Source organism: Arctopsyche grandis, chromosome 13 (assembly GCF_051622035.1).
Source record: "Arctopsyche grandis isolate Sample6627 chromosome 13, ASM5162203v2, whole genome shotgun sequence".
NCBI classification, from domain to species: Eukaryota; Metazoa; Arthropoda; class Insecta; order Trichoptera; family Hydropsychidae; genus Arctopsyche; species Arctopsyche grandis.
The window spans coordinates 13,453,056-13,467,844 of record NC_135367.1 but is presented as its reverse complement, the minus strand read 5'-3'; the positions used below and the strand labels follow the sequence as shown (position 1 = coordinate 13,467,844).

Below are 14,789 nucleotides of genomic sequence, written 5' to 3'. Positions count from 1 at the left end.
CATTGATATGTTAGTCAAATTGGGTAACTCCTTCAATAGAAAGGTACCTGGCGAGAGGTCGGTACCAATTGATGTATCGACAATCCGGAAGTTCGGCCAAGTAGTGGAGCGTAATACGGAGGCCATTAATAAGTTGAAGAGTATATACACTCTAACTGCCAAAGAGTCTTCCACCTCCACTATCGCAACAATGCAAACAAACTTAGATTCAATGAATATCACCTTATCCAACTTACTCAGAACGACTCATACCAACATGTATGCAGGAAACCAGGAATCTATTATGGCAGCCTATCCACAACAAGTACCGCTAAATGGAGCAAAAAATGAGTGAGATGGCGACTTTGACGGCCAGGGACGAAGTCATGCACCATCACCACACACCGAACGGTCATTAATTGCCACATGCATTAACGACGTGAGTTGGTCTGCTGTTAATGGTGTACCAACTAAGAGGACACATTTTCAATGCATGCAAAATGGCTTCAAATGAGTCCAACATTAAAGACTTGGCATATGACAACAACACAGATGAAATCATATGCCACAACGAAATGTACAAAAAGATCAAGCAAAGTTTACCCTACTGGATTATGGTCGATGAACCTCACGGGGAGTCTTTCAACCTGGTGCAGGCAGGAAAAACTTTCCAAATCCAAGGGTATATTTGTTATATCTGTAGCTAAGCTTGTTGGAACTATATGGATTGGAAATTAACGAATTGAATCAGAGAAGCAACGCTGGGATGCCAACATTGCGGGGCGAGCAGAGACGACACACTATTCGTTTGCCCCGCATAGGAGACCATCTTCCCTTGTATTCCCGGGAATCTCAGTAGCAACATCCTAATAATGGACACTACAAAGCACCAAATACCAGTGGCTACCCAAGCTACCTTTCGTACCACCCGAGACAAGTCGCGGGATCGAGGACGATAAGACAACTACCGCCTTATCAAAGGCAATGACTTCCAAAACAAAATAAGCTCAGAAACAGAAGATTATCTTCTGTTGGATGATAGCGCCAGAGACAATGACTGCACTGTAGGAATGCAATACAGCTTGTACGAGCTTTCAGCAAGGCCGATGATATCATCTATTGCTCCATAAATGCAAACCATCATCGCGTCCTGTATGAGCAGGCAATTCGCTCATAACAAAAGAAAATATACAATTCGGTTCACTCCAGATAAACAAACCTTGAGTTCAAAGGAACAACCGAAATAGCAAAATACTTATTACAGAGAAGCTGGACTCTACGGTCGGAAAGCTGCAAAAAAAACCACTACTAACCAAGAGAATGAAAAACAATCGATTGGAATGGGCGAAAACACATGAAAATTGGAGTCCATCAGATTGGCAACGAGTGATATTTTCCGACGAATCAAAATTTAACCTCTATAGTCCTGATGGTTTTCCGTATGTCCGAAGAAAAGTTGGCGAAAGGTATGATGAAAATTGTACCCTTAAAACTGTTAAGCATCATCCAAGTCAAATGGTCTGGGGATGCTTTTCGTACCATAGTATTGGACAATTGGAGTTTCTACAAGGTGCCATCGATGGAAAAAGATATAAAAAAATTTTAGAAAAAAGCTTCGTCCCATCGATGGAAAACCACCTTTCATATTCCGATGATATAATCTTTCAAGAAGACTCTGCCCTTTGTCATCGAGCTAAATTGGTGAGTATTCATTTTATTTGATAGCATTGAATATAAATTACAAAATTTCAATAAAAAAACTGAAATATTTTTTTTTTACTTTTTTTAGGTTTGGGACTATTTACAAGAAAAGGGTGTAAAGACACTACCATGGCCTGGCAATAGTCCCGATTTAAATCCAATCGAAAATTTATGGATGTGTATCAAGTACAGGATAAGGAAGAACAATGTTACTACTCTTAAATCGTTGAAAGAAATAATATAAAAGATATGGTACGAAGACTTCCCAAACGTAAATTTAAAAACTTTAGTAGATTCTATGCCAAACCGAATAAAAGAAGTTATGAAATCGAAAGGAACCGCTACAAAATATTAATTTATTTTTTATAATTTGTAGATAATAATATGTGACTGAAATAAAATTAAAAATGTATATGTATAGTGTTATTTTCATTTCAAATTTCATTTAACCGTGAAGTCAACGCACGGTCGTAAAATCTGCCCCCCATTAAATTTGTCCCCAACTCATTTTTATGACCTTTTTTTTCACGTTTGGTGTTACAAGAATGCACTATGGTATAACCTATCATTTAAATGACTTTCGGTTTTGGTTTTATATAAGATTACCGAAATTTCACGCAAAAACATGTTTCGCTTTAGCGTTCCGTTTTATGTGACTGCTGCTGTACACATATATTTTCAAAATAATTTTATTGAATAATAATCGGAAACCCGTTGTTCCTAAATTGGGGTGACACCACTGTAAGCACCCATCAAGCAACCTTGAGACACAGCCACACAAAGGAAGCCCTTGAACCCGAAGGAATCCCCGAGAGCAAAATGACATCACCTTACCCATATATAAACCAGTGCAGCAGCCACAGACGGCAGTTCAGTCAGACCTTCCATCGAAGACAAGCAACTAGCGATTGTATTACTTATAATAACTAAACATATAACAAAGTATACTTCAAAACTCAACAGAGTTTCCATAGGCCGGGAAACAGTCGAAACCTATCACCCGTCCTATAACTGGTGACCCCTTCAACGAAAATCGCACCTTCACGGCTACAACTGGTGACCACTGACTACGACCATCGCAACGTCACTGCAAACGTCACTACCTGCCTACAGTGCTGACCCTACAAAGAACAACCGGAGCAAACCTAGAACAACATGTTAGTGAACGGAGATCCGGAACCGGTACCTGTACAAGAAGCCCCAGCACCAATGGAGACAGCACGCGTAGCGCTACGCCTACCACCGATTTTCAAGGAAATTATCACTCTGTGGATCGGAATTGCAGAGGCTCACTTTGATGGCGCCAGCATAACAGCTGACCGTACGAAATACGGATGCCTCGTCGCAGTCCTGGACTACGAAACCGTGTCCTTCGTGACCACGCACAACTGGAGAACGATATGAAAAAATTGAAAACTGCATTACTTGAAAGACTAGGCGAATTGGTGGAACGCCGCACCACCCGCCTTCTCACTGGTCTCCAACTCAGTGACAAGAAATCGCATTTAATGCACCAGATGCGAGAATTGGCTGGTCCACAGCACCCTGACTCCCAAATAGTCAAAACACTGTGGATGCAAAGCCTCCCTAAGCACGCAATACTAAAGTCCATGCCTGACCCAACGCTCCAACAATTGGCCGCTACCGCAGATCAATTGATGGAGGTGTATCACAACCAAGAGATTTACAAAGTAGCGAAGAAAGTGACCAGCACACCCGAACCCAATATTTTGGAAATGGCAGCTGAAATCAAAAAAAAATATCAGAGAAAACTGGCAGATCTCGAACGTGAAGTGTAACAATTAAAAATGCGCAGCCGCAGCCAAAGCCGTTCAACTTACAAACAAGCAAGAGAACGAGATGCTTCACAGAAAATACTATGTTATGTACTTTCACAAAAAACATGGTGCTAAGGCATTTAAATGCCAAAAACCGTGCACTTTCAATCCAAACTCAGAAAACGAGAAAAGCCCCCCACAGTAGCGACAACCGGGGTGCAAAACAAACAATGTCGCCTGATCATCTGGGACCGATTGTCGTCACGCAATTACCTCATCGACACCGGCTCAGACATCTCGGCACTACCCCAACAACAATCGTTTTCAAGAAAAGCCATAAAACTTAACGACACATGCATGAAATTAAGGAATTGAATTAGAGGAACGACGCCGGGATGCCACCATTTCGGGGCGAGCAGAGACGACAAACTATTTGTATGCCTCGCATAGGAGACCAAAAGAGCCGCACTGAATGCAACTTGGCACGAAACATCTCTACAGATGAGGGCAGTTGATAAACGTTCGGGGGTTTGCTCGGAACGTGACGAAACAAAAAAAGGAGGACACCGAGACTTTAGTTGAAACATAACTAGAAAATATACATACGTCAGCAAAACAAGGGAAATAGAATATGATAACAATAACATGTGTCTCAATATACTGCAAAACGTATATGCATCAATAAATGGAAGAAAAATCGACAATCGCCAAGTATTAACAATATCATCGGATTTTGATGGACAGATAACAGACTAATTGTTGAAAGAATACAATAATAAATTGTATTATTTAGAGAAAACAAACAGAATATATGGTAATTCAATACAATAAATTTATTTCTGGCAATGACTTTTATCATCGAAATGTTGGCGTACTATCCAAGTAGACGAAAAACACGTCAAAAACAAATGGTGTAAAAAAAAAACGGCCATAAATTTTTTCAAACAATCCTCCTCAGTTCATAATCATTATATTGTGGCAGCCCTACGACAGTTTGGGGCCATCTTGTGAGTCAAGACAAATTCAATGATGTTGACGGAGCTACATTACTTCCTTTCCGTCAGATTAAATAGTCGTGTTTCTTCATTCATTCCTTTATACTTCTTTACGCTGATGATTTAAAAATTTACAAACCAATATACACCATAGACGATTGTCATAAGCTACAAGAAGATCTAGATAGATTCTCTATATATTGTTTAAATAATGATCTTTTTATTAATCTAGAAAAATGCTCTATTTTAAATTTCACTAGAAATAAGTCAATTATCACCAATCACTATCAATTAAATCATTCAATCCTTAACACGTCATCTTCTATTAAGGATCTTGGTGTAATACTCAATAATAAACTAGATTTCTCTAAACATATTTCTTTTATTACCAACAAAGCATTTAAATCTCTTGGATTCCTACTCCGCTCAACAAAACCCTTTAATGATCCTTATGTACTTAAATTACTTTATTTTTCCTTTGTAAGGTCTCACCTTGAATTTGCCTCAATTATCTGGTCACCTTTTTATTTATCCCATATTAATTGTATTGAGAAAGTTCAACTTAAATTTATTAAATCCCTACGCTACCTTTTTCCTACCTATACCCATTCTACTGTTTCCGATATTTTTAAAATCCTATCTATTAACAATCTTTATGTCAGGCGACGACATACTGATGCTATATTCTTCTTTAAGCTCATAAATGGTTTCCTTGATTGTTCTGATTAACTGAATAAGGTTAATTTCAGAATCCCAGTTCGGTACTCTAGACACGTTGCACTCTTTTCACTTGATCCTTTCAATACTAATTCCCAAAAATATTCTTATCTGCAGCGCGTTTATCGTATGTTTAACGGAGAGCTGAATGAGGTTGATCTAATTGGTATTTCCCTACATCAATTCAGGTCTAACATCAAGAGAATCTTGACCGATTGATTAATTTCTTCTCCTATTCTATTTTATAACCTTTTTCCAATATTTCCAATATTTTTATACTTTAGTTTAGTTATGTAATTTGCTATTTAATCATGTTATAGCTTTCATTCTTTTCCTTTTTCATTTGTTTTATATTTGTAAATTTCAATTTCTTCTTATATTCTATTTTATAACCTTTTTCCATTTTAATACTATAGTTTAATTATGCAATGTTCTACATATTTTTCATGTTTTTTTATCCTTTATTCTTTTCTTTTTCATTTGTTTTCCTTATATTTATCTTTGTAAAAATCTGTTATTGGACTCGGATGTTACATATATTATATATTTACTATTTGTTTTTTATACATATCTACATCCTGTTGTCTGTTGATTTTTCAACAAATAAAATAAATAAATAACAATTCCGTTGTTTCACTCCAACCGCCCTTACAGTATATATAATTCTAGAAATGAGAATATTTTGTTGTACGATTTTAGGCTCTTGAGTAATTGAAAAATTACTCAAGAGCCTACTAAAATTTCTTCAACTTTGACCTATTTCTCGCAAATTTCGAGTTTTTCAGTATTTCGAAAAATGCAAATTTATACATACATCAATGTTTTTAGTTAGCCAGAATGGCGCATTAGGGTTTACCTTTTATGCCTTCCAGGTATATATGTATGTACTGTTATGTACCTCGCTTATCAATGACTTATTAGTGATCATTGATTATTGATTAGATCTTAGTATCTATCATTCCCGAGGGAATCAGCAATTATTGTTCTTGTGTGAATTAGTGACGTTTGGACGTACAGTTCAGTTTTTAATAATTAAATTTTTAAACCAACTGCGAAACAACGTAGCAGATTCTAAGTTACGGCGGATTCTATATCCAACAACACTCGCAAGGACCTTCTCAGATTTTTCGAGACCACATAGAACAACCAACATCGATATGGAGATTATAATAGTGTAAGTCTTCTGATACTTCACACTTTACATAAACACACAAAAACATATAAATTGCATTTTAAAGCTGCTGATATATTAATTTTGAAATAAAATGCCCCCAAAAAAGGATTCCGAGGCTGAAGAGGTGGTTGAAGAAGTAATAGACTTTAATAAACTCACTAAATTTATTAAAACATATGATGGAAGTTCATTACCATTATATGAATTCATTAATGATTGTGAGAATGCTCTCATATTAGCATCAGAAAATCAACGCAAAATACGTTATGCGTTCCAGGTATATACATATGTATGTACATACATATGTAAAATAAAATAAAATCTGCAGTCTATTGAGAAAACGTATCTTTCAAAATTATATGAAAAATATGATTGTGGCAAAATAAAATAAAAGGATGCAAATAAAGTAATAAAAAGCTTTTTAAAAAAACCAAAGAATTTGTTCTTGTAATGTCTATAACGTGTAACGTGCCTCTAAATATAAATGCATTCAGACTTCCGAAACTAAAGTCAGTTTGACAAAGACTGCCTGCCGAGCATTTCATTTAGCAGTAAATGTAAATTTAGCAGTATACATATATACATACATTGTATGTATCTTCAAAATTATAACATGTGGGTAACCAAGAAAAATCAATTCTTTAGCCGACACCTAAACTCAACGTTTTGTACCTTTCCACTAATCCTTTAACAATACAAAAACTATAAATATCAACAATTATAACCGTCTGTGTACACAAATTTTAAAGTTTCAATATATAATTCTTACAAATATAAATTCTTTTTTACGTAATAAAATATTTTCTTACCTAACATAACAAAAATATCTATAATTTTTCTCGATTGTGGATCAATAAATGTCTGACGAGAGAGCACTTGTGCACAAATGACTTGGAGCATATATTGCATTTGTTGAGTCTTTCGCCCGTGTGAATTTTCATGTGATGCCTTAAATCGCACTTTTGAATGAAGGCAGCGGGACAGAGCTCGCACTTGAATGGTCTATCGCCAATATGAATTTTCATATGTTGACTAATGTTGTATTTGAGGGCGAACTGTTTAGTGCATATATCGCATTTGAAGGGCTTGTTTCCTGCGTGAATTATCATGTGTCTTTTCAGATGAGAGCGATACATGAACGCTTTAGAACAAATCTTACATTTGAACCTTTTCTTTTTGCAGTAGGTCGTATCGTCCTAAAAAATATGAAACAATATGTATACATGATACAAAAACATAATTCAAAACATGTCCCAAAACCAGCGACTAAAAGTAAATTTTCGTACGAAACAAAAATGAACGAAATATATTCTACTTTTAGTCCCCGCGTAAAGCATTTTAAACAAATGTATATTTTACCTCGATAATAGTAACTTCGTCATTGCTTGTTTTAGTGTTTTGACTCAGCAATTTAAAAAGGAAGGGATTATCATGTACGTTAAAAGACTTATTCGCATCATCGCGGTCGTCAGTTGTACGATCATCATCGGACAGAATCACTTGTTCTACTTTAATGTCTACTCTATCTTTTTCATTCGTCCATATTTCATTTTTGTGAGTCACCTCTACTTTGAAGTTCGAGCTTCTGGATAATCTATTCCTTATAATTTCATCAGATTGTTTGCAAATATTTTTAAATTGAATGAATAGTTCTAGATTGGATTTGCATATTATGCATATTGTATCTGGTAGGCCATTACACTTTTCCATCTGAAAATAAAATACATATGAAACTATTATAATATGATTTGTATCTTATTTTTCAAACTAAGACACTGGGAAAGGTGAGCTAATTTAAAATACTCTTAATTTCAAAAAAAACTTTTAGATTTATTTGATTATGTACATGCAGGGCTTTTTCAAACGGTGTTGCGGCAACTTTTTTCAAGTAAATCAGAGATCTTTGCTTACGACACCACATTACTGCCGGAGTTGCACAATTCACAGATTTCATGGTTTGGAGACATCATAGACGCGTGACGTATTGTACGTAGTTCCGTAAGTGCGTGCCACAAATAGAAAGTTTTTTGCATTCTTTAGAAATCCAACCTTATTAAAATTAAAATTGGAGAAGTTACAGGAATGCATACGTTGACAATGATTCTACAATTTAATGTATAGTAACTTAAATATCAAACGATCTTATATTCTGCAGTAGTTATAACCTATCATTTGTATTACCTACGATTGATGCAAGATTGTACTTACGAATTTATATTATGTATATAAGTATACTAGATAATTGAAAAAAAAATTACATGGGAACAAGATCACATATAGATGAAAGTTTTTGTTGTGAGTTTGAACCTGTAGTTGACAGCATCTCCAAATACACTGGACTAGGGATTGCGGAGTGTCCCATATTGGAACGGACGACTCTGAATTTAAGCATAGTCGACATTCCATTTCAGCATTTGTGCAAAATCTGCGTTACTTTCAGTTACTAATGACAGTGACAGCAACAAGCTACAAACAAGCCACAGACTGTAAGCTGCTGATAAATGATAAGTGCCTCTACTGACAGTAGTGCCAACTAGTAATCTGAATATAAATTATTGCACTCGTCATTATTTAACTTTCAGATCCAGGGGGTAGGCATGAAGATAATGGCCCCCAACCAACACAAAATATAATAATATTAGCTCTGTAGGCAAGGAAGGTGTGTTGACTAGTGTCCCGGCCTATAGAAACACGTGTGTTTGAAAGAAGATCTTTATTGTTCAGTTAATACAAGTGTGTTTGTATGTACGACGAAGGAGGTAGTTGCTTGACTTTAGAGGAGTGGGCAGAACTCACTGGCGTCTGAGGCTGGTGCGCCGGTTTGTATCCTGGTCGGCTAATGTCTTCATGTTTCGGGAGTTCCTATGGGCTCGAGGTTAAGCTTTGTGTCTGGGTGATGATATTATGCTTCTGGAAGTTTCTATCAGTGGCGTAGCGAAGGGGGGGGGGGGGGGGTCCAGGGGATCTGGACCCCCTGGGATTATGTTCGGAGCTAGCCACCTCACTCTGCCTTCAGCTGTCATAAATAAAACACGTGCATTAACATGCCAGTCGTCTCATTCGTTCATCCCCCATAATCCCAAATCCATGACAGATTTTAGAACGTAAACATATACTTGAAAATTTCCAATGTTTGCTTCCTGATGGAAAAAGCTCTCAACCATCAGTATATTAAAAAATAAGATAAAAACTTCGGGGGAAATTTACAACCAAGTAATATTTTGTGGGCCTTGCATTCTAACTGGAGAGTTGGAAATGTGGTCGCAATATATAAGTACTAGTGAAAATCGACCAAAAAACGCACTAGCTGCAATTGAAATTTGCAATCCTTCAATATTCCCCAATATTTACATACTTCTAAAAATTCTAGCAACACTTCCGGTGACAACAGCCACAAGTGAACGGAGCTTTTCCACACTACGATGACTAAAAACATATTTAAGAAATACGATGTTGGAAAATCGATTAAATGGACTTGCTCTATTAGATATCCATAGGGATATAAATGTTAGTGCGGAAAAAATATTAGATAAATACGCGTAGATTGGATCTGTCAATTTCGTATTCATTATTTTTATTTTATTTGAATTTTGTTCATACCGTATGTTTATTACGTATTTACTTTATTTTTATATGTTGTGATTTTATATTAATTAAATATAAATTATATAAATTATCTTGCCTTTTTTCAAAACCCCCCCCTTGAAAAAATCCTGGCTACGCCACTGGTATGGACATGGAGGTTGTTTATGTAGAACGAGTTGAATTGTGTCGTTGCCCTTGTGTGACTGAAGATATTTCGGGCAAGCTTGCTTTCACATGTTCGTACAGGAACTCGATGATCTCATTCTGCGGCTTGAGTTTTATGGAGAAATAGATGAAATTTTAGCAGCGTAGGTGCGATGTTCTTTGACAGGCTCAGCAGTTATGGGACGGATGATTATGTTTCGACCAATTCCCAACTTATGGAAACTCGGTTGAGTTTTTAAGAGGATCTTTATTGTTCAGTGGATAGTATTGTAGCGTTTGCTAAAAGGAGCCGCTGTTATAATTGGTTTCGAGGATTATCTCCATTCTTAAGTGCAAGTCAGCTAACAATGAGAGACCCCCGAATATCGTGGCAATGCATATCCGGGTACATGCCTAAACTATAGGGAAGTAACCGGACGTCGAAGATGCCCTGAGCGACCTGTCCTTTATAAGGAGGTACTTAGACCATATCAAGGCATTCTGGACGGAGCACTGGTGGTGCGTGGATCTCCTTAATCACCGATAAATGCTGTCACACAACTTTGGCCTTTTACTTGGATCCTCCACCCACCCCTACGCAACAGTATTATTGTATTCTATCGATTTCACAACAATACACAAGTCGTACGATGGCATCATCGCGCTCCTGTACAAATATGCAGAGTTAACCTTGTCTGGAATTATATCCGCTACTCAAGGGCAAGGACCCAGTTCGACGCTTTTTAATTACGATCGCGAGCCTGTAGAAGCTTCCAGAAAGACGATTTCATCACTTGATTTTACACCGAGTAACCTTGAGGCACAGCTGCACATTGACCTGACCTCCATGCCTGTGGAAACTTCCAGAAGTATGAATTCGTCACTCGGAGACAAAAGATAAACTCGAGCTTCCGAAATCAGGATGACATCACTCAACCAGTATATGTATAATCCAGAGCGGTAGACTCAGGGGCCAGTTCAGCCAGCCCTTCCGCTGAAGTAGGGAACTAGCCCACTTCCCCGAGAATATATAGGTACTATACTAGTATCTTTCCATAGGCAGGGACACTGGTCAACACTTCTTCCCGCGTCCTATATTAGGTTAAATGAAGATAAAAAAATATGCCGGATCACTAATCGAATCCGTAAAACAAAATGAAGAAAAACGCGGTATTTGTAAAGATTCGATTAGTTAGAATTAAAATAATTTTGTAATTAATAACGATACTCGTAATAATTAGAATGAAAAAAAAACGAAGTTATTGAAAGTGCGGCGTTGATCAATATAGACAGGGCCGACGAGAGGAAGGGGGGGGGAGTCGAGGTAAAGATGAAAGTTTGAAAATGCAACAGATGTGAGAAAAAAAAGGTCCCCTCACAAAATGTGTTTATATTTTCGTTTCAGTTTTCTTTATTTTTTATTTATTATTATCTTATTTGATATTTGTATTTCTGTACGACTGTATGTATCAACAAACCCCTACAGTGCTGACCCTACAAAGAACAACCGGAGCAAACCTAGAACAACATGTTAGTGAACGGAGATCCGGAACCGGTACCTGTACAAGAAGCCCCAGCACCAATGGAGACAGCACGCGTAGCGCTACGCCTACCACCGATTTTCAAGGAAATTATCACTCTGTGGATCGGAATTGCAGAGGCTCACTTTGATGGCGCCAGCATAACAGCTGACCGTACGAAATACGGATGCCTCGTCGCAGTCCTGGACTACGAAACCGTGTCCTTCGTGACCACGCACAACTGGAGAACGATATGAAAAAATTGAAAACTGCATTACTTGAAAGACTAGGCGAATTGGTGGAACGCCGCACCACCCGCCTTCTCACTGGTCTCCAACTCAGTGACAAGAAATCGCATTTAATGCACCAGATGCGAGAATTGGCTGGTCCACAGCACCCTGACTCCCAAATAGTCAAAACACTGTGGATGCAAAGCCTCCCTAAGCACGCAATACTAAAGTCCATGCCTGACCCAACGCTCCAACAATTGGCCGCTACCGCAGATCAATTGATGGAGGTGTATCACAACCAAGAGATTTACAAAGTAGCGAAGAAAGTGACCAGCACACCCGAACCCAATATTTTGGAAATGGCAGCTGAAATCAAAAATTCGATTAGTTAGAATTAAAATAATTTTGTAATTAATAACGATACTCGTAATAATTAGAATGAAAAAAAAACGAAGTTATTGAAAGTGCGGCGTTGATCAATATAGACAGGGCCGACGAGAGGAAGGGGGGGGGAGTCGAGGTAAAGATGAAAGTTTGAAAATGCAACAGATGTGAGAAAAAAAAGGTCCCCTCACAAAATGTGTTTATATTTTCGTTTCAGTTTTCTTTATTTTTTATTTATTATTATCTTATTTGATATTTGTATTTCTGTACGACTGTATGTATCAACAAACCCCTTGGGTCCATCAGCTTTGCCGCTTTTTCCAAGTATTCTTAAATAAATAAATAAATACAACATATGTAGATGACCATTTTCTGAATGGCTTAACTTATATATTAAAAAAATATCAATTTATTTTACATTAAATGATAACAGGAATCAGTAGGTTTTGTTTCTAGCAAGAAACATACCCATCTTTTCTTTTATTAATTATTTATTTATTTATAGTTTTGGACCATTGTGGCTTTACAGAAAAACTTAATACGCCACAATGGCTTACATTTGAAAAGAGAAGAAAAACAAAAAAAAAATAAGTAAAATACATAAAATAAAAAAGAAAAAAGCAAAAGCAGAAAAACATGATAAATAAAAATAAAAACAAAAATAAATAACAAAAGAAAAATAATACATAAAAAAATGAACAAAGTGTAAAAATCAAATAAATAAAATCCTCAAATCCTATTCTTAGTTTCACATTGAACAAAAGAAAAATAGTACGTAAAAATGTACATAAGGCAAAAGAAAAAATAAATAAATAAAATAAAAATAAAAAATAAAAGAAAATCACGAGGCCCAAATGGAAGAGAGTAGATTAAGATTTCATTTATACATCACATTCAAATTAAGAAAATAATGATGAGCGCAGCTTATCAGATAAATGTTAAAATAAAATCCGATAATCTACGCTAACCAAGGTGGAAAATATCGCATTCAGGCACAGCAGGAACGATTTCATTGAGAAGTCGAATAGTTCTTGGAATAAGAGCCATTCGAAAAAGAACTGTGCGAGCAAGAGGTACAACCTCAATCAAATGATGATATCTAACACGCACATACATAGTTATTAGGGACATAAAGTCCCACCTGTTCCAGCAAGAACGGGCATGACGTATTACCACGTCGTACCTGGAGAACGAAACGAATTAATGACAAGTTTCTCCGAAGTTCAAGGAATTATACCCAAGCATGCCCAAAAGGAAAGGAGTAGGGTAGAAATATGAGTAATACCCAAACTCTTTCCTATAGAGAAAGCGAAGAAATGCTTTTTGCACTTTTTCGATCATAAGAGAGTAATTTTCTTCATACGGATTCCACACAATCGCATTATTTATTTAAAGTTTGGACCGTTGTAGCATTACAGGAATTCCTAATGCGCCACAATGGTCAAAAATATAACAGAAAAGACAAGAAACAAAATAATAAATTAGACATAACAAAAACAAAACATATATATACACAAACAACTAAAAATAATTATTATTATTATTATATATCGTTTATCGTCTTGAATTCATTCTATGTTTACAAGGTTTTTGTATTTCGTAATATTCTTTCTCGATTATGATTTTCAAGTTATGAATTCCATAAGTCCTCACCAGATAGAGTTTCAAAATTTGTCATCCGGACTGACCGAAACCAATCAAGACAAGCAAATAATACACCACCACCACGTCGATCTACTCTATCGCGACGATGCACCCTCCAGGAAGAATCAAAAAGTTCAACATCAAAAAATGATGAAGTCAACCATGTTTCCGTTAGTGCTACCATATCATCACAAATAGTAGAAACGGCTGAATTCAACGCAGCCAGCTTTGTCCTGAGACCTCGTACATTTTGGTAATAAATTACCAATTTTCGGTCTCCCAGTTTGGCGCGTGACTTTCTTTGAGACAAGAAATGGCAGTTTTGATTGAGCCAACGGAGGTTGAGCCAATGGAGACGAAACGGAAGAGGAAGCAGAAGAAGAAGCCAACACAGTCACAACAGAATCACGACTATCAGGACCATTTGAGCAGGCAGATGTAGGAGAAGAGGCAAACATCGACGTCACTGCGACCGTTTCCATAGAAGATTCACTAATACTTGCAGACGTAGTTTTAATATCAGGCTTCAAACATCTAGCAGCTCCCGTACAAACATCAGCAAATGAAACACTTGGGCGCAGCTCTAATGATGAAACAACGTCAGTGGCAGACATAGAAGTAGTATTAGTATTAGATTTTATATTCTTAATGCTCATTCCCCAATCTTTAAATCTACCAAAATGAACACCAGCAGGCCAAGAACCAGCAGAAAATAACAGGCCAGCGACAGAAGCAGGAACAGATACCTTAAAGGATGTATAAGATCCTCGTGCATTAAGAGGGGAAACCACAATGCCATCCTTTAATCCACAGATGGCACTAACGTGAGTCAAAACCTCGTCACACGAAGTGTCCAATGAGAGCTTCCATATATGTATATTGACATTCCTTTTGACGGAAACAATAATTCCAGAAGCTGCTGTTCCCACCTCAAATTT

The 14,789-nt window shown here is 36.8% G+C and overlaps 1 protein-coding gene across 2 annotated transcripts; it reads right to left on the bottom strand.

The window, feature by feature from the left end:
• Positions 1 to 1,766: 1,766 nt before the first annotated feature.
• Positions 1,767 to 8,872, bottom strand: LOC143920745 (uncharacterized). Of its 2 annotated transcripts, XM_077443686.1 has the most exons (5): positions 8,652 to 8,854; positions 8,191 to 8,393; positions 7,704 to 8,054; positions 5,564 to 7,540; positions 1,767 to 5,419 (listed from the first exon to the last, which is right to left on the bottom strand). In XM_077443686.1, exons 2-4 carry the CDS (start codon positions 8,296 to 8,298, stop codon positions 7,172 to 7,174), a joined length of 828 nt encoding a protein of 275 aa, XP_077299812.1. In that variant the 5' UTR covers positions 8,299 to 8,393; positions 8,652 to 8,854; the 3' UTR covers positions 1,767 to 5,419; positions 5,564 to 7,171. The 2 variants fall into 2 exon arrangements, with proteins under 2 accessions (XP_077299812.1, XP_077299811.1); XM_077443685.1 differs by lacking the exon at positions 8,191 to 8,393 and having other exon boundaries at positions 8,652 to 8,872.
• Between the last annotated feature and the right edge of the window lie 5,917 nt (positions 8,873 to 14,789).